Source organism: Clarias gariepinus, chromosome 22 (genome assembly GCF_024256425.1).
Source record: "Clarias gariepinus isolate MV-2021 ecotype Netherlands chromosome 22, CGAR_prim_01v2, whole genome shotgun sequence".
Taxonomy (NCBI): Eukaryota; Metazoa; Chordata; class Actinopteri; order Siluriformes; family Clariidae; genus Clarias; species Clarias gariepinus.
This window is the reverse complement of record NC_071121.1, coordinates 6,392,790-6,414,311: the sequence shown is the minus strand read 5'-3', so window position 1 is coordinate 6,414,311 and position 21,522 is coordinate 6,392,790. Positions and strand designations below refer to the sequence as shown.

General features: G+C 38.1%; 2 protein-coding genes across 2 annotated transcripts in view; one reads left to right on the top strand and one right to left on the bottom strand.

Annotated features, from left to right (window-relative positions):
- The window catches only part of birc5b (baculoviral IAP repeat containing 5b), a 152,257-nt gene that overhangs the window by 95,352 nt on the left and 35,383 nt on the right, over positions 1–21,522 (top strand). The gene's annotated exons all lie outside the window — the stretch shown is intronic.
- tmem107l (transmembrane protein 107 like) lies at positions 11,695–16,927 on the bottom strand. Its single transcript, XM_053482319.1, has 5 exons — positions 16,835–16,927; positions 16,190–16,257; positions 14,429–14,529; positions 12,631–12,727; positions 11,695–12,034 (listed from the first exon to the last, which is right to left on the bottom strand). Exons 1-5 carry the CDS (start codon positions 16,919–16,921, stop codon positions 11,965–11,967), a joined length of 423 nt encoding a protein of 140 aa, XP_053338294.1. The 5' UTR covers positions 16,922–16,927; the 3' UTR covers positions 11,695–11,964.

Below are 21,522 nucleotides of genomic sequence, written 5' to 3'. Positions count from 1 at the left end.
ACAGATTAATGGTGTCGGCTTGTCAAGTAAACCCGCGTGCCACAAATAGTTGACATCACTATTTTTTGATTAATATCTCATTCCGTTTCAGCTCCTGTCATATTTCCAGCTCACCTTTCCATCCGTTCAATCACCCCTGCTTATTTACATCCACAATGGCGTTCATTTGCGAGCTTGTCTCAAACGTCATGCTATTTTCCTGACATTGAAATGGACGCTTTTGATATCCTTGGCCTGCTTGATTACCATGGGAACCAGCGAATGCAGCCGGGCCCTAAACAACCAGTGGCTGATGAAGACAAATGTGCAAACACAGGTTGGCAGAATTGCTTTCTGGGTGTGTGTGATCGGCCACGCTTGAGAAGGCGGAACCAGGAGTTTGTGATTTATAGTGTGGCGCTGTCCCCGGACCACCGCTGTCTGTTGCCCGTCCATGCCTTAATTACCCCAAGTGTGTTTATTAGAATGGTCAGACTAAGCATAATACATCATCGCCAGGGCCGAATAAAATAATGCCACATGCAGACCGTATATATGCCAGGTTAGTTTCTGTAGAAACTAAAATCAAGCTGGACAACAAGTGTGGAAATGGGAAATACTTCAAATTGGAAATGATGATTTATGATTCAATGACTTACACTGCTTCTGACTGCTTTTGAGAAGACACTATATAATTTAATCCCATAATGTTCATGTATCTTTTTATATCTTTATTCCAACCTATCTGACAATCTTTCTGATTTAATTCTATACATGACTCAGACTACAAAAAAACAATTTTCCTATTGTTCGTGGCACGCGGGTTTACTTGACAATCTGACAACATTAATTTGTGTGTAATAAACAGATTTGTTGTAAAGACAGATAATCTGGAATAGTAAAGAACTTACATTAGTACTATAAGTACGAGGATGAGTGGATAAAACAGAAATCCACAATATAAGGTTTAAATGTTTCTTGTTTGTTTTTTTTAATTTCTGGAAAAATTCTACAGTATAATGTTAATAACGCTGCACCAATTTGCACTTGGGACAAAATAATTGGCAGAGGCTATTTAGATTTTTTTTATTCAAACAGATTTACGAAAGAAAGCCAGGCTAAAGATTATGTAGCTTATGTATTCCAATCATGAAATATTTTGGTTGCAGATGAGGCACAGGGCTGATTAACATTTAGGGTTCAGATGGATTGATTTCCTCTTGTCAAGTAAATGCAAATGCTCTGCAAAGGGGATGTCATAAGATAAACACACGTACTGCTGCTCCCTGTTGTTCATTGTGTGGTATGGCAGGAAAAAAAGAATTAGCTCTCCATAATAAAACACTGAAAAATGCACCAACTTTTCATATATATATATATATATATATATATATATATATATATATATATATATATATATATATAAAACTTTATTTTTAAATAATTTTGGAGGTATATTTGGAATTGGATTTGAAGAAGTAAAGCACCTGAACATATTGTCTTTGGAGACCTTTAATTGATTTATTTATAGCTCTGCTCAGTTTAGTCTTTTTGTATAATAGAATGCTTACGTAACCGGTGTTCACCAGATGATCCCACAGCTCTGTGACTACCTTTCTTGTGCATGTGTGGGTACATACACCTTTAACCAAGTTCTCTTTATTCTTAATGCTAGTAGTAAACCACTAACTAGTGGTTATCTGGTGTTAATACTGTATAACCACAGTTACTTACGGAATTAATGCCCTATCATATACTAATCATTACCGTCAGATGCAGCGAGACTGACCTGGACAACCTATGCTGCAGTGTCTATTACTGAGCGAAAAGATGTTCAGAGAGGACTGATTGGTTAACCCTGGCAAAGGTTCACGGTGACACCCGGGAAGAGGCTTTCTGGAGCAGCGTGCCTCTAAACGATGCCCTTGAGAATAAAACATTCCGTATAGTGTGGTATGTCAGGGTAGGAGCTGGGTCTCCAGACTGCCTGCAGGCCATGGTGATGACATCCACCACGCAGCAGGCTAGTCTCTAATTAGACATAGGATCTCCTTGGGTCTTCTCTTTGTGATGTACAAGGCATAACATGAAACACTCAACAGGATACTCTGCATGGAATGCTGTAAGGTCTATTTAAGTTAACAAATGGTTGGTTGTGATGACTTTAGTCAGTAACCCTGGCAAGGAACCATGTGGCCACCGATACGGGCAAGTTGAGCTTATCATCAAGCTACATACAGTAGTTCTTTCACTCTTTTTGGCGAAGCGCTTGCTGGCAGTGGTCCAGTGCAAGTCCAACACCAAGCTTTTGCGGAATAAATAAATTCCTGCTTATCTCCCCGTGATCTTTGGGAACATGGTTTCCAACTGCTGCTCTCACTTGTGGATCAACCATCTTGGCAGTTTCTTCTCTGAATTAATCTATTATCTCAAATGGATAGCAGGTTTTGGCACGTCTAGAAAAGAAGCATTGAAGGAATGTAACGATCCAACAGGAAGCAAGCTACAGCAGGGGGACCACATAACACCAAAGCCAACTAGCCAGGAGACTGTGGGGGATACAGGACTGAGCTGGAATCCAGCTAACTTCCCAAGCTAAGTGGTGAAGAGTGCATTGTGGTGAAGAAGAACTGTTCAACCATACTGGTGGTGCAAATTCACAATGCCAGCCATTCACACAAGAAAGCACGAGACTAAGGAGACAGTGGTGTTTTGAGCAAAATTAAGGTGACAAAGCTAACATGGAAACCTAAATCAAATTAGCAGCAACAAATACTGACAGTTGTCAAGAGATGAATAAGGCTGATTGGAGTCTTTAGCCAATTTTGAACAAAGGAAATTGTTACACGGATCGTCAGTACAAAGGTGTGCATATGAGATCTGATGGGGCAAGGCAGGAAGAAGAAAAGGGGATAATAACAGCAGTTTTAAAGAAATCGCTACATCATGTGATCAGTGTTGAAGGTATTGGTATGCTAGGACATGTGCAGGAGAAGAAATGCTGTACTGTATTATTACACACCATTCCTATTGTTATGCACACACAACTGAAGATTTTTTCCCAAAACCCTGGTTCTTCCCATTGTATCGGTAAGAACACCTCATACAGAATGATACTCGCTCAGTCCAAATCTTGCCGTCATTCAATGCATAACACATTATAACCACCTGACTGTGTAATAATACACTCCAATGCTGATGGCAAAACACTCCTGCGCAGTCACAAGACGTAGCTTTTTTTTTTTTTTTTTTTGTCAGGAAGCCTAGCTCCTTCCAGTTGGCCTTAATTATAAGCCAGAGGTCATTGACGTTGTTAGTGTCTGGTTGACACTAATTGGCCTAAGGTGGAGAGAACTCTGACTGTGAGACATGCAGAGAGAGGAGGGGTCAGAATCAGAGATGCGTCACAGCAAAGCGGAGGACAGAAATAACAAAGGAGAGAAGAAATGAGTGTGCGTAATGTGTGAGGGGACAGGTGCACAAGGAGCAAAGGAAATGGGCTGTGTATATACACTCACTGGAGCTCATTAATGAGCCAACCGTGCTGCCTCTTGGCTCAAGTTGGCTTATTGATTTGTATGGTTTATTTAAGTTGTGACAAGTGGTTGGACTATCCAGAGAATATGAGGGCAGGATTTCCTCAAAATGGAAGTATTGATCTGTTCAAGAAAGATCAGGGTACATAAATGGGAGCCACCAGAGGAGATCTGAGATTTGTTGTTCCTCTTAAAATGTGTGGGCTTCTCAAATAGTGTTGCTTTTCTTTAGATTATGATAAGATATATGACAAAATTTTGGGAAATAACCCATTTTGGGATGGTATTATATGGTGAGAGATGAGGAAAAATGTTCAGTTTGGTGTGGAAGAATATTTTCTTCCTATTATATCACAGCAATCTGCCACCAGTTCCAGTTTTACAATTATCAATGAATGGCATGTCATGTATTTAAGCCATTCACGGTATTAACGAACATTTAAATCTTTATACAGTTGTTCCCTCAACGGCTTCTCTTAAGTCCTCATTCTCCCTTTAATTTAATAATGAAACTGCAAAGCACAAACCCCTCTGTCTTATTGCAAAAATGGTGAAGAGGAGCCCTTATGCAAATTTCCCCTCTTTTCATTTTTTATGCCATTTAGATGGTTTTCTAGTGTTTGTATATATATATATATATATATAGAGAGAGAGAGAGAGAAAGAGTATCGGCCAAGAAATGTATACACACTCAATATTTTATATTTGAATTTATCGCAAAATTTATTGCATTGCTATGCATTCTATATTAATATATATGATAATATTATATTAATATAATATACATTATACTATTTTTTGTTTCCCGAAGTGTGTATATATTTTTTTTACTTATTCTTACAGTATATCTTATATTCTAATCATAATATACCTCTCTGTCTACCGACTGTCTGTCTGGCGACTTGGTGTCGCCCCTTGCAATGTGCAACGTTGCGGATTTACTTTGCCTTTCTATTCAATCCTTATATGCATACCGCGTCAGAAAGATGGTGTTCTCCCTGGAACAGCGAATAGTGCCCAAACTTGCATGGACATGAACGATGACCACTTTCAGCATCTTTTGTAACTTGTAGGTAAATAAATAGTAAATAAAAATACATATAAATATATAGTTGTTGTTCTTTCGGCTGCTCCGGTGTGAAACTTGTACCAAGCTTGTGTGCGGACTGGATGGTCCACTGTGGCGACCCCTTGCCGGGAGCAGCCGAGAGAGCAACAACATACATATATATACATAGGAGGCGTCGTAGTCAGTATTGAAGCCTTACACCTCCACGGTTGAGGTTTCGATTCCTGCCTGGGATCTGTGTGCATGGAGTTTGCATGTTCTCCCCATACTTGTCCAAAGACATGCAGATAAGGCAGGCTTATTGGTATTCCCAAATTGCCTGTTGAGTGTGTGTACACAAGTGGTATAGAAGATGAATAAATGGATATACTTTACATATATAAAAATACATTTCCTGCTTGTTGATCTTTTTCCCATTTTTGTATTGGCAAGGGCTTAAACAAGCAAGTTACAGTATCTCACAAAAGTGAGTACCCTCACATTTCAGAAACCATTTTATTATATGATCTTAAGTGACAATACTTTAGAAATGAAAATTAGGATATACTTTAAAGTTGCCAATGTGCACCTTGTATAGCAGTACAGATTTACTGTCCTTTAACAATAACTCAACATGCAGACTTTAATGTCTTAAAAACTGGCAACGTAAATGAGCACACCCTAAGTGAACATGTTAAAACTGTATCGAAAGTGTCAATATATTGTGTGAACACCATTATTATCTAGCACGGCCTTAATCCCCATGGGCATAGAATTCACCAGAGCTGCACATGTTGTTGCCGGGATCCTCTTCCACTCCTCCGTAATGATATCACGGAGCTGCTGGTTGTTGGACACACGGCGCTTCGCCACCTTACGCTTGAGGAGGTCACACAGGTGCTCAATAGGGTTCAGATCTGGAGACTTACTTGGCCACTGACAAACAAATGAACATGACGAATAGGTCATATGACTTTCCGTGGTTAAAAATATACAGCTGTTATCACTTCGGGTGTACTGAATTTTTTTGCATGCTGTTTTGGCAATAATATTAAGGCCAGTAAATCTATAAAGTTTTACAAACTGCTCATTGACTACTCTAAAATATATCCAAGTTTCATTTCTATAGTATTGTCCTTTTGGAAGATATACTAAAATGTTTGCAGAAATTAGAAGGAGGTGGTAGATCTTTTCAGAGCTGCTGTTTAAAAAAAAAAAATCTTTATAGAGAATCAAATACCGATTAGGATTTGAGGTTTAATTCTCCGGCTGAAGCCTTGGTCTCACAAAGCATGTACAGAATCTCGTTATTAAATATCAATCATTAGAGGAGTTTTTTGAAAACATTCAAACCATGAGATGTACCAGGGAACACTGTGAAGGCCATCATCAGCAAGTGGAGAAAAAAGGGGCACAGTGACATTACCAAGAACAGGACATGCCTGAGGAAAAGACTAGACAAAACTTCTCAGGAAGGATGCCAAGGGACCTTCAATGACATTAAGGAAGCTGCAGAAATTTCTGGCAAGTACCGTTCCATGCATGTGAAACCAATCTACACAATGCCAGTTTTATTTTATGCTACCTCTAATGTAATATAACACCTAACAAATGTTTTAAAGGAAAATAAATGTGTGTAAACGTTTTATATTTGCTAACTACTGTATGGACCTTCGTGGGTATGAGGGTGAGTCAAAAATAATCCACACTCCGGTTATATTAGCACTTCTGTTGGGAACACTGTCTTATTAGTACTTAATGTGCACTCAAAAAAATGAACCTGGCTACCTGTTACATGTACTAAAATGTAATATGTGTTTTGTACATAAAAATTTAATGTTTCCAAGATGAACATGAATAAATTATGCTGTATTTACATGAAATTCAACAACTTAACATGTATTAGATGTAATCATGTTGAGATAAACCAAAGAGATCTTGTCACTATGAAAACCGGAAATAGCAAAACCGGAAATATCGCGAGAAGACATCGCGAGAAGAGAACACAGCGTGTTGAGAAGACAAACGTTTGGCGGGCGTGTGGAAAAGGTAAGCAGGAATTAATTCCCGTCTTTCTAAATAGAAACCAAATACTGAACATAAATGTCACCTGCTGTTTAGCGATGTTTAGTCACGTTATTTTGGTTTAAGCTATTTCTTGTATTTTTAATCACACTTAAAATACAGAGGGTTATATGCGCATGCTTAATCTGCGGTTCGGTTCTGGTTTCGGTCTGTTCTCATGAGTTGTGAAGCGAGAGGAAGAAAGTATAAATATTGTTCATTTGATAAATTAAGTATCATGAATTTTAATTGAATCTATCTCTGTATTTTTTCACAGGAGTTTGTGAGTGAAAGTGTCCTGTCTGCATCTGACTTCAGGAGTTTCCTGACCAACCGTCTCTAACGGTCATATTTAAAAGTCATAACGAACAGTTATAAAGTACAAAACTTTGTTTCTGTTGGTGTATAATTTTTTTTCTATGATTAATACTTATTTGTGGTGTTTTATGTTTTGTACATCTTTTCAAATTGAGACTTCATTTGTAAGTTGCTGCTGGTGTAAAATAAAAATCTCCGTTTTATCCCGTTTGTCTTATGCTTCTTTCCTTCACAGAATTCTGTTGACCAGGTCTTGAAATTTAAATTTACTTGAGTTGGATCAACTTAATTTACAACTGAAAAATGTGTTGTACCAACGCTATTCATTTATGTTAAAAGTATTAAATTATGTTGGACGCAGCTGTAGTAAATAAGTTAAATTAACCTAATAAAATTAATTTGACTGAACCTAAGAACATTAAGTTGGGCCAACAAAATTGCTTAACGCTGAAAGAAAGCCATTAAATCAGGTGGAAATTCTTTCCATAATTTAATTATGTTCATTCAACAAGTTATTTTTTTGAGTGTGTGAGCATGTTACGTCAGTTCATTTTTAACAGTGTGAGTAAAAATGGATGCATCAATCATGATTTGTACAAAAGCGTGCACATTGATTCGTGCAAAGATTAGTTTTTGAGAATCTCGTCACATGGATGCCCCCGTGTGTCTCTTTTGGTTGCGTCTGGTGTCTGGGGACGGTTTTACTCTACCAAGAAGACGGTTCTGGCCTCGACTGGTGTTGACAGCTGTTTCTCTAAGGACTTGACTTTCCTGCAGTCGCTCGATAGTTTAGGACTGGAATTTCCTACAAGTCTACCTGAGCCTCCAATAACTACCTGGACTCCATATTAACATCAATTAACAGCAACTGTTATACTGAACTGCCTGCTACCTTACACACAGTATGAATGCAGATCAATTCCTGCTCTCAGATGAGGATGGGTTCCCTGTTGAGTCTGGTTCCTCTCAAGGTTTCTTCCTATTACCATCGTTTTTCCTTGCCACTGCCGCCCTCGGCTTGCTCACCAGGGACTATCTGACTATTTTGATTCATACACATTCACATTCCATACAGACTTAAATAATTCTTTAGATTGTGTAAAGCTGCTTTGCGGCGATGACAACTATTAAAAGCGCTATACAAATAAAATTGAATTGAATTGAAAGTGTTTGGATATCTGCAAACAAAATAAGGACCATTAGGAAGGTGAACGTTTCTTAAAGAGAATTATTACTGGTGACAAAAAAACATAGATTCATCACTACGACCTGAGAGTAAATGGCAGAGTACGCAATGGAAATGTCTCCAATCGCCGACCAAGAAAAAAGGAAATCTCAAGGGCCAGTATTGGAACATTATTAAGGAAAACGGTTCAACGATCAACTGTACTCCTTACAGTGAGATGCTTATTAAAGAGCTACCGCCTAAACTTCGGATTAAACACAGAGGACTGCTATCCAAGGGCATCGTGATCTTGCATGACGATGCACACTCACACATTTATGATCAGTGTTGGGGGAAGTTACTTTTTAAAGTAACTAATTACATTACAAAATTACTGTTATTAAAAAGTAATCAGTTACATTACAGCGTTACTTTCTGATAAAAGTAACTAGTTCGAGTACTTTTCCATTGCAGAAAATGAAAACTCCTTTGTGATTCCTCATGCATGTTGTTTTAGTCAAGACCTATATAATTATTCTACCATCATCACTCAGCAAAGTTTGGCTCATAATCTGTTAACTACTAATACCCCTATCTCACCTACGCGGTTTCGCCCGGTGGCCACAAGTACGGTTCATCATGATTGACCGCCAGGTTTGACCCTGTGATTAGGTTTCCATCTTTCCGCGCGTCGATCCTCACATAGTCAAACCACATAGGCGAGATAGGGGTATAACGGCAGGAATAACAGAAGGGGGGGGGGGGGTTATCAGGGGCGGGGCTTGTAGGATGACTTTCACACACACTGGGACACATTGGGAATCACTGCTGCACTCACAGATTACATAAATTGTCTGAATAACGGATTACATTTCTGAAAAAAATAACTGAATAACAGTACTTAAATGGCGGACCTAATGCGTTAGATTATCCTCCCTATAGTCCTGTTCTCGCTCCGTCGTACTTTCACCTGTTTGGTCCCCTGAAAGCAGCCCTACGAGGACGAAGACTCACTCCTAATGAAAAGGTGAAGTCAGCGGTGCATTCGTGGCTCTCAGCTCAACCTAAAACCTTGTTTAATGAGGTATTATGAAAGCTTGTTGACAGAAGGACAAAGTGTATTGAAAAGCAAATGGATTATGTTGAAAATGACGTATTTGTCATTTAAATGTTAATTAAAATAAATTCTACAGCCTGAGTTCAGATCATTTTTAACTCACCTTCATATTTGTTTTTATTAATATTATATATTTATCTTTTAATACTATATTCTATTCACCAAATTTGTCCTGCTTCGTGTTTACTCCCTCAGCCTCAAGTCCCGCACTTTCTGTCTTTAGGAAGACTTCAGCTACTCACTTCTCACCTGGTGTTCTTGCATTTGGGTCCATTCCTGTTAATGCTGTTACATAATTACTTTTTTCTCCCATAAAAATCACATCGTCTTAGTGCAGCCCCAAAATATTTTGCACCACATTTAGCACGTTTCTAAATCATGAAAATGTTAATTGAACCTGGGTCATTCAAGCATAATGTTAATTAGGCTTATAATTGTAATAGCATAATAATGACTTAAATTACTTCATCTGGTTTAATTATTATACCGGTATTAAAGTATATAAGTCACATACAGCTAAGCTGTTCTTTATAGAACTAAGAAGGTCTGAGTTTCAAAAAACTAAAAACTAAATCTACATGTGTCAATAACTTAAGTTTTTCACTTAGTCACGGAGATCAAATGCAAAACTTATGACTACATGTGTAACATCATCGGTAATAAGTGGATCATAAAAAAAATTGTTCAGCTATTTTTGGCTGAGAAGAAATCTCAATTTCCTAAAACCTTGTCTATGTCTGACAGTTCAATTTTTTTTCTTTCTCCTATTGCCTCTTCTCCTGTGACAGAAACGAGACCCGACTGCACAAGAGACGACTCTACGGGCTGCTTTAGGAACAATCCTCCATGGCAGGTGCAAGGGAGAGCCGTGACACAGCAGCTTTGAGGTCGGATCCAGTGCACAAACATACACAGCATTCAGACAGGTTGCCCACAGCACCTGCATCATCAACTCACTGATACTCAATAAGACACAGTTGTGGCACCGTCTTATGGTAGACAGTGCTATGATAACTGAGTCATACACTGTACACTCAACGTCCACTTTCTTGGCACCACATGTTCATGTGCAACTGTGTTCTGTGGCAGGAAATGCCTTGTTATTAATGAGAGACTTCCAAGCACAAGCTCGTATAAGTTAGACGGCTGATTGAATGTTTTGTATTCAGGGTTACTTTTCTGCTTACTATTGTTGTAAAGAGTGGTTATTTGAGTTACCGCAGCTTTCCTTTCAGGGTGTTTAGTCTGGGTGTTTAGTTTCCAACCACAACAGAACTCCTGCTCATTGGCTATCCTATGTTTTAGGACCATTCTGTGGAATTTCTATACACAAGAATCCTAATACATGCCAGGTTAAAGACTGAGATGATGAGTTCCCCATTCTGATGGTAAAAATGAACATTTCTCATTCTGCTGCCACATGATGGGCAGATCAGAAAATTAAATGAATATATTTATAGCTTGTGCAATTTACAGCTGTCCAGGTGTTCCTAGTGAAGTGGACTGGCAGTATATATTGCAGTATAAAACTTTATTTAGTTCTTGTGCATCACAACATGCTTACACTCACTAAATTTGCATCAGCGATTCTTGATCTATGAGTGAAGGTGCTGAGTAGTGGTATATGTGCGCAGTTTTTGTTTGTACTATGCCTAAAAATAATCACATAAACCAATCCAGATGCAATACATTAAGTTACAAGTCAAACAGCCACAACTGGTGTCCTGTAGCAAGTGGAAAACATCACGATCTTTTATTATATTTTCATTACTTTGGAAAGTATTTATCACCATAATCAACAGCCAGGACTGAACAGGTTATATGAACTTAAAAAAACCTTTTTTTTTTTTTGCTATGGAGCATAATGTTTGGATTTTGATGAAATAGAAAAAAGTCATGTGGTCTTATGAGTTCAAATTGACTCTATTCCAAATTGATGTGTGCGTCAGGGTAGGAAGGGAAGCGCATCTAGTGATGCATAGTGGAACAGTGTTATGATCTGAGGTTGCTTGAGTGGGTCAGGTCTAGGCTCAACAACATATAACATATAAAAAAAAGTCAGCTGACGACCTGAATGTACTGGGTTATCACATCTGTGAAGTTTTTCTTCTGTAATGGCATGGACATATTCCAGGACACAAGTTGTGAAAGTGTGGATCTACAAGCATGAAGAATCATTTTCAGGTCCAGGTGGAGTACATAGGCTTTAGCTTTGCAACTTAAGTTATTGTGGCAAAGTTAAGTTCTTGTTCCCCCAGACTACAAGCTTTTTGCACATTTAATCCACATTTGTTTGAACATACAGTAAAAACCTGTATTCTCTGAATATTGTGGGATTGAATATTAACCATTTGGTCCACTTGAAAATGGGTTTAGGGCTGACTGGTTTAACTTGGCATGAAGTACGCAGTGAAGTATGCAAACAACACATAACGTTTGTAACCAACTTATTGCACTTTCCGGTAATAAAAATATTTTATTAGAAAACGTATATAAATCAGTACAAATTATTGATGCACCAGATAAAACACAAGGTAAAAAAATCCTCACTATTCAAATTCCACTTTTGGTCCTCTGAACACTAAATCTAATAATAATAATATTAATAATAATATTAATATTATTATTAGATTTAACATATTATATTCTACTTTTACACAGACCAGAGAAAGCCCTGTTGCTTGGCAACATAATCTTCAGTTATCCCATAAAGGAGATTTTGTTACCACTGGTGCATTCATAGTGGCTTCTTCTTCAGACCAAAAACAGCAATAAGCAGGATCATCTCATACAAGGCTGGGATTACACTGAAGGAGCAAAGGACAAAAAGAGACAGAGAAAGATTCAGGACAAAGGCATATGAGAACGTGTTTTGTGTATTTATAGAAACATTTGCATATATGCAACAAATATATGACAAGGAGTGAAAATGAATATGAATATGTATATAGGAGGCCTTTTTTTTTTCAAGAAAGCTTGTCAGAAATGTTCAGAGCTTCTGGTTGAGACTAGAGATACAGTATGCGGAGGTGGGAGGTTTTCTACTTTCTTACATGCTTAGAAAAGAAGCTTGCAGAACATACATTTAAGAGTACATACTTTGTTATTTGTTCATCCCTAGTTGACGCTGGCTCGAGACTTTTGCACAATACCGTAGCTGAGGTTGAGGAACTGTCAGAGCATCCATGTTGACAGTACTGGCATTTCAACCTCTTTCTACCTTTCCCTTCTTTTCTAATTTCCCAGGTATAGTGGTAGGGATTATATCTGATTCATTTTTAAAAACCCTTCAGGTTTAGCCTTTGGGTTTGAATCCAAATACACTCCCTGTACATACTAAACATATCCAGATACAGATACAGACACAGATAGAAGCACTGTTACACCCTTCCTGCTGACTTACCTGCAGAAGCCGAAGATCCACCAGTAGATGCTACAAGTCCACTGCTCAAACAGAAAGAAAAGCAGTGCAACAGAGCCGCTTGCATGACACGCTGTAGCTGAATATTTACTGTCATGAAAGTAACATCACTCTATAATCACCTAGTTGCACTTTTATGGTTTATGTGTAACAATACTATACTACTATAACATACTGTATATGTACGTAACTGTATATGTTACTGTATTTTCACAATGTCTGCTGCTTCAGTGTTCAGATCTTGTTGTCATATGTTATTATGGTACTGTATACGCACTCGCTCATCATCTATACCGCATGATCCTGTGTACATGGTCGCGGGGGGCCTGGAGCCTATCCCTGGAGCATTAAGGGCACGAGGTGGGGTACACCCTGGGCATATGCACATAAACACGCTCACACTACGTGCAATTTGGGAACGCCAATCAGCCTCATCTGCATGTCTTTGGACTGAGGGAGGAAACCAGAGTACCTGGCAGAAACCCAGCAGGCACATGGAGAACATGCAAACTCCATGCACACAAAGGTGGGAATCAAACCCGAACCCTGGAGGTGCAAGGTGACAGTGCTAAGCACTAAGCCACCGTGCCGCCTATTATGGTATACTGAAGTATAATTACAAGCATTTCACCATCATTTCAAGAAGGGCAGCAAAGAAGCCACTTCTCTCCAGGAAAACCATCAGGGCCAGACAGATATTCTGCAAAAGGTACAGGGATTGGACTGCTGAGGTCTTGGGGTAAATTATTTTTCTCTGATGAATCCCCTTTCTGATTGTTTGGGGCATCCAAATAAATGCTTAAAGAAATAGTGAGCCCTACCATCAGTCCTGTTCCATTCCAACAGTAAAGCATCCTGATGCTGTGGACAAACAAAAAAAACCCCATAAATTCTGACCAACTCAAAGCATTGATTATGCAAGAACAGGCTGCCATCAGTCAGGATGTGGCCCAGAAGGTGATTGACAGCATGCCAGGGGGAACTGCAGAGGTCTTTGCATAAATTTAATGTAATTGTCAATAAAAGCCTTTGACACTCATTAACTGCCTGTAATTATACTTCAGTATACCATAGTAACATCTAACAAAAAGATCGAAAAACAATGAAGCAGCAGACTTTGTAAAAATTAATAGTTGTATCATTCTCAAAACTTTGGGCCACGGCTGTATATAGTATATAATACTATAGTGTGTTTATTGCACCATTACTCAACTATAGTCAATAAATAAGGATAAACTTTGTGATGGAAACCACACTGAATGATCTTGCTCGTGCATTAGTGGAGAAGAACAGAAGATCGACAGCAAAAACTCTATAAAAATATAAAGACATTTATGATGCATAGATCCCTCATTACAAAGGCGAACGTATATTTAAGCTTCATAAGCACTGACATACAGAGATAAAAGGAAAAAAGTGATCTGGTCAGAAGAATGCCTCTTTAAGTGGATGAGTGAATGTGTAAAATACACCAAGAGAACAGTATGTGAGCCTTGCGGTGAGGGCGCTCAACATATTATGCATTAGGGGGAGATTTTGCAACCATGGTTTGGGTCCCCTAAGAAGACACAGATCGATACAAAGTTCTTCCGACTGACCACTATCCTGGGATGAAATATTTCTATCCAGAATGCCCGTGTTCTCATTACGCCCCAGGGCATGAGGACTCACTGAATAGTTAGACAGATGAGTGTGAAAATGATGAAAACCCTATGAGAAGACGGTTTTATCTACCATCACTGATTCAGGAGTGATGACGGATCTGAACATGAAAGGATACATAAAAGTCCTTGATTGTTGTCGAACATGGAGGCTCCGGAGAAAAACCCGGCGAGTTCTAAAGCAAACAGCCCCAGGGTCACGGATAAGCCCACCACCAGCCTTCGCACAAGAGAGAGGGGAAAATACAAAGCAGAAAATAACTTACAAATAAGCACAATTATAGGAGGAACTACAGGCAAACCAGGACTACTGATAGATATCTTCAGTTGCCATTCTGAATCAAAATACCAGTGGATCAAACTGGGAATACTGCTTAGTGTGGAAGTATGCTGTTTAGTAGGCATGGACATCAACAGTGGCCACGCAATTTCCATTTTATCATGATATGTAGGATCCGATTCGATTACCATCACAATTTTATAAATATCCGAATCAATATAAAATTTTATTTTGATACAATTTTAAGACCCTAAAAAATAGCATTGTCATAGCTCGAGTGCTATACCTTAGTTTTATTCAACAGCTTCACAACTACAGTACACTGAACATAAGTATTTAAATGTAGCTCGTTCCTTATAACATTAGTTTTCCCACTTCTAAAACAAGCGCATAATTTAAACAATACAAACTAACTTTAAATACAAATGTTCAACATTTAACTTAAAGTAAAAAACAAAAAAAAGGAGCACATATCTCTATCATCCACCGTACAGTAATAATTATTTCTAAACAAACAGCGTGGGAATAGTCTAGAGTGTAGCACTAGTACAATTACAAAGAAATGGTGAAGTTGTACCGGTTCAAATGTCTCCAAAGCCTTGAGTGCGTGTGAGGCGGTTTTTGAGTTGTTTAAGCGTATGTAATGATTGGGTTTGAGACGAATTCGCTTGCAGAACACGGAGAAGATGGCAGATCGGAGGCTTTTTAATGTGCACAACTTTTGCTAACATACATTTTTTAACATACCATAAAAATGTCCTTCTGTTGCAAAACTGAAAAAGCTTGTGCACTCGGCACAGAATCAGTTATGTCCATGGCTGATCGGTCATGTCTGATCAAGCTTAAAAAAAAAGGTCATTCTGGTCACTGGCTGATCGATTGGTGCATCTCTATTATCAGTGTAATAAATCATTTTGGAGTCAGTGTGGCAATACATGAATCGGCACACATTACAGTCACGACAATTAGAATCTCTACTGTTCAGGATTTAACCAAACTGACATTTTCCTGCATTGTCATGGCTTACTCTGTATTTGAAAACTACATTCTTTCAGATTTTTCTTTTTGCTACAAAAATTTTAATCATGATTACACAAGAAAGAATAAGTCAAATATTATCAACAAGAATGAGAGGTAATAAGTTCTTTGTTTCAGGATTTGATGGGAAGTCAGTAAATGATAGTCATAGGTACAGTATCATCCTTGCTATGGATTTGATTTTGCTATGCGATTTTGCAATTCTTTTACTCCAAAATGTATTTTCTTATTAGTTGGCTAGATGTCGCAGGTTAGCTTAAAATCCTTTGCCTATAAGATGTGTATAATTTCAAAAAGGGACATACAACAGACCACAGAGCCTATTTTAATGAGTAAATTTTTTGGGTTGCATGCTGCAGCATAAGTGATGCAAAGGCAGATGGTTGCTAGATCAGGCAAAGCCAAAGTAAGCTGAAGTTGGAAAATGCTGACAAATCAGATAAGATCTGAACTATGTATGACTTTTCAAAGTGGCAACTCATTTTGTTCACTTCCATTCCTCTTCCCGGTCACTTACTCGCCACAGGGCAGGTTTGCAATGTCAAATAGACATCTTTCTCACCTTATGTCCTCTAAATTATATTCTTCGACGGTATACGTCAACGGCAGACAAGCTTTCACATTGTTCTCCTGTGGTACAGCCAGAAACAAAAATAATAATAATTTTATATACATAGAAAATCGGAAAACATTTAGATGAATATAAGAAGTAGTAAAGAAATCACACAACATCTAGTGTATAGAGTTCAATCAGAAACTCTGTGTTAGTCTGTGTCTGAGCTCGTCCCAGCCAACATCCTGGAAAAATGCTGGTCTAACCATGCACGCACAGTAAGCAAAATGGGGTGGTGCACCATGGGAAACTTGTAGTAATCCTGTATTTAGGGTCGCAGGGACCTGGAGCCTATTCCAGGAGACTTAGGGCACGAGGCAGGGTACACCCTGGACAGGGTGCCAAACCGTCGCAAGGCTCACAGACATACACGCACTTATTTACACACTATGGGCAATTTAGGAACACCAATTAGACCTAACCTACATGTCTTTGCATTGTGGGAGGAAACCCACCAAGCACGGGGAGAACATGCAAACTCCATGCACACAGAGACAGGAATCGGGTCTGGCCGGGAATCGGACCCGGACCCTGGAGGTGCAAGGCGATAGTGCTAACCACTACACCACCACTAAATATTAAATAGAGACTTACCCTTGACCAGAATATACTGATGACTAGGACTAGGTGAGCAATAAGGGTGAGGAATCGGGCCGGAACCAGACTGCTTATCGCCCACATCGCACTAGAAGAAATACAACACGTGTTATGAAACTAAAATAAATTTAACGTTAACTTGGCTAGTCAGCCTGTTCTCCTTGGGGGAAATATGTAATCAAGCATGAGTTAAGTGAAAGTTACAGCCTGAATACAGCATGTGCATGAATAGTCATCTGTCATGCAGTTATTATGCAGTACCACAAACACAACACAATACAGTAAGCAGTGTTGCCATTGTTATAGCTATCAGGAGTAAAGATGATCAGACTGATGTACCTGCGCGTGAAGATCAAAAAGCGCGTGTGTATCTGAACAAAAGCACAATCTGACCAGAAATCAAGCCGGAAGTGATGCGCACGGACGCGCGGATGTTTTCACCGTCGCTATGACGACAACTCAAACCTGACGCGCGTGCGCAGTGGCCGCTCTGCTGCAACATGGCGCCCGTCTGTGGAACGCCAACAGGGTCAGATGTCCCTACAAATTGAGGGCGTTTAACTTCTGCCATGTTACATTTTATTTGTTTGTTTTATTATTATTATTATTATTATTATTATTATTATTATTTTAAACAGATAAAATATACAATCACGTTCAGGAGAACATTATCAATGTAAAGAAGATAGAAGTAAGAAGAGGAGAAGAAAACAAATCTATTACAGTAAGGGGGTATGTTGCTTCAAATAAGGAATATATATAATGTAAAAGAAAGGAAAGCTATCTAAAGCTAATCAGAGTTAATAGAAATAAATTTTTCATATATTTCCAAAAACCTGACGCATTTATTATGGCTAGTCAAACAAAAAGATCTGAGCAGTGAGTCAATCTCAATCAGAAAATGTGAAAGAATGGGAATTGAGCCCATAAATTTTTGGTTATGTATGAAAAATTTGCCAATTCCATATTACAATTTAAACGTACGTAGTAGTTTAAAATTTAGTAGTTTAGAAATTACTGCACAGCATTCAGGGTTTTTAAAAAAATTCCTTTCTTTTTTTTTACTTTTATATACAAAAAAAAAAAACACAAAATTTGGATTGTGTACATTTTTGTTTGTTTTCACATACATATTTTTTATGAAAATCCTCAATACTCATTCACTGGAAGGGAGTGACGGGAAGAGCAGTCGCAAAGAATGACAAATGGTAGGAAGATGGACGGAGTGAGAAACAGTTTTTTGTTTGTTTGTTAATTAACCAGTTTTTCCATGATGATGGTATTTAGGAGAATATGGGGAGGAAAGAAAAGGAGGAAGAATGGAAAAAACGATGGAGAGGAAAAGCCGGCACTGGAGGCACTTCCAGAGAAATTACATTAAGCGATAGCATACATGACGTATTAAACTCCCATTCAATTAAAAGTGAAAGTAACCAGTCAGAAATATTTTTTAAGTAAAAAGTACAAAGCACTTTTAAGGGAAAGTACAAAAGCTGTCATGTTTTCATGTTAAAATTAAGTTTGATTATTTATCTAAAACTGTAAGAAGTTTGTGGTTGTTGTAAAACAACTATGTTCTTTTACTTAAAAATGATATTTTACTTGTGCAAAATGCAGAAAGCCCAGGTTCAAATGCCACACGATTTCAAAACCCCAGCCATTGGATGCAGTGCTGGTCCTAAGCCCGGATAAAATGGGAGGTTTGCATTAGGAAGGGAAAACAGTGTAGAATTGTTGAACCATTGTGTCTATGACCGCATCACAGCTGTGCTGATATTCAGTACAACAGCACTCCCTCTCGTGTAATATTGTAGTATAATAACCAACAGTTAGCGTAATTAAAGAAGTGAAACTAGATTAAAATCCTTACAGGTGAGGATAATATAACATAGAGGTGGTGGACGGTCCTGTAAGTTCCCTTGATATCTCCACTTATTTTGCATTAGAATAGCTTCAGCTAACTAATTGTTCTGGCGTTTAATGACAAATAGCATAAAAAATAAAAAGTTAGTGTTCTATGTAGGGTGAATGATCTCTTGTTTTACACACCAAGTTAACCCCTTGTTTAGGGGTTAACAATGATGTGACGTGTAAAGTGGAGTGATACATGTAGGTAAACATCTCAGTGCTGTTGTGCTTTTCATCGGCACTCATAACGTATATATCACTTTATTTTATATACAGTTGTACTAGATCGAAACCCACCAAGCACAGGGAGAACATGAAAACTTGTGACATGTGGTGGACAATAAAACACAGACATGTGGCGGGAAATGAAATCTCACCTCTGGAAGTGCATGGTCAAAGGGGCTAACCACTACACCACCGTGCCACCTTGTCATATAATCATCATCTTTTATGTTATATTTAAAGTGTAATGATATTGCTGAAATTATTTAATCGAATTTAAAATTTAAATCACAAAGTCAAACAATCTCCCACTAAGATATGGCATTATAAGTGGTTTTGGAAGCGTTTGAACTAAAGATTGCCAATGTCAAGCTTGGAAAAATTGCAATCCAGTCCAGTGTGAAGTGGACAGTAGAATAGCTTTAAAAGGTATATATTTTTAATGATCAAAAGAAATAACTTATACTTGTAAGTGTTCACACAAATGTATAACCTTGAAGAAACATTTATTGACTGGCCTGAACCTAGTTTCTTGATTTCTTGGATAACAATTAAATCCACTAAATGGCAAAGTCAGGATAATTGCATCACAAAAAGTCCAGTTTTATTTCTATAATAAAAGTAAGGTGCCTACCTACAGTATGGCAAACTGTGACCTGTTTGGCATCCATGTCCATGGTCCAACTCACTCAGTGGAGCAATCAGAGAGCCTCATTGTACAATGCTAAATATTTCAAATGATATGGATGTGGAGATCATTTCTTCCTGTTTCATACTGTGGTACATCAATTATTTTGTAGGCGTTACAGATTTCTGAACAGATTTATTCTATCTACTATATATTTGAAATATATAGAATGTTTTTTTATTCATGAGAAAATATGTGTGCTTACATGACAAGCATTCATAGTGTATAAGAAAGGCCTATTAAATGTACACCTAGTCTGTACAGCTCTCTGGACTAGCTGTCTGGTGCATTTGCCTGCAGCTCTCCCTGCTGGTCAGATTGGCATACTTCAGTTATGTACTCTACCACTTGGCATGGATAGGACAAAAAAAATATCTTCAACCATCACAATCAGTGCAATTAACATCCATTAATTTACCCACTTCTACCTCTGAAATCACTTCCCTGACTGCACTGAATTGCAGTTGCATCTGTGGGACTTGGTTTAAGTTGCTTGTGGTTGCTCAGTGGTTAAGGCTTTGACCTACAATTCACAGCTTGCACCTTTAAATATTACCTTCATTCAGTTGTATTCTGTCAGCCTGATAAACAAATGGACTGGATTATGTGTTTTTAATACCTTTAAAGATGTTATACTGTTTTACTGTAAATATGTTTCACAGCTATTGCCAGAAATGTTTTGTCACATCAAGAGGCACACGTAGCTCAAGGTAGGACTACTGGTCCCAGGTTAAAACCCCACTACCAATCTGTTTGCCATTGTTGGGCCTTTTAGGGTTAAGGCCCTTAACTCTCAGCTCCTCTTTTTTTTATTTAATTCTACTCTCTATCGCAATGTATTCCTCACAGAAAAACCCTTTCTTATTTTTAGGTCATGGGTAGTCGTATAAGCACGTGTCTGGCTGTGTACGTGACAAATAAAATTTGAATTTGAGGTCCAATTGGACTCATATAAACTGAAAGTGTTAAATCTAATCAAACACAAAATTAATGTGAAAACTGTTTAATTTTGTTACTTATAGACATTTTATGTTACCTTATCTTAGCGTGGTTTTTTAAATTCTAGAGTGGGAAAAAAAGTACATAATTTTATATAAGCCTTTGATTACTCCAGCATATTGAAAAATGTAATGAGGTATTGCCAGACGAGCTCATTCTCAAGTTTCACACTACAATCATGTAGGCTATCTATCAAACACACGTGCATGACTGAAGCTTTAACCGCATTTTGTAGCATGAGAAGGTCATGGATAATGATGGACTGACACTTTGCATTGATGATATCGATTAGTTGCTAAACTGAAACGTGTTACACTGACCTGTTTTGATTGACCTATAGCGTACTGTCACTGGAGAGAAGAAGATGCCTTTATGATTTGTAACAAGTACTAATTTTAGGGATAAATTATTTACTTTTGCCATGAGATGAAACACAACAGGTAAAGTTAACAACACTTACAATTTTCCCCTGAGGATTGGTCTTAGTCTTTCAGATCTAACTACAAATTTAAATATAGTTTCAGGCAATCATGAGTGGGCCCAAGCACCCTGCGCCATCACCACCGCAGAAAGACAGTGGGCACATGCATTTAAAGGGGACATCCCAATAATAAAGAAAAAAAAGCATCACACTATGATGTCACTCAACATAATGTCACTCAGTGTGATGTCATTTAATATGTCTCACAGAAAGTTATTAACCACTTTTTGGCATAGGTTTTAACAATTTTGCATCCTCAATGTCTTGAGATCACATTGTTTTGGTGGCGATCGTATAAATCCCTTAGGAAGAGTGTATCAAAAGCCCATGACATACAATGTGAAAGTTGTTCAGCTCAGTAAGCTCTAAATGTTTTCTGGGTTTCGC

Coding starts and splice junctions, on each gene's coding strand:
- tmem107l (XM_053482319.1), bottom strand. CDS start 16,921: ATGTGGGCGATAAGCAGTCTGGTTCCGGCCCGATTCCTCACCCTTATT. Junction 14,530..16,189: donor TATAATTTAGAGGACATAAG/GTGAGAAAGATG, acceptor TCTTGTGCGAAG/GCTGGTGGTGGGCTTATCCG. Junction 12,728..14,428: donor CAACAATCAAGGACTTTTAT/GTATCCTTTCAT, acceptor GTAAATATTCAG/CTACAGCGTGTCATGCAAGC.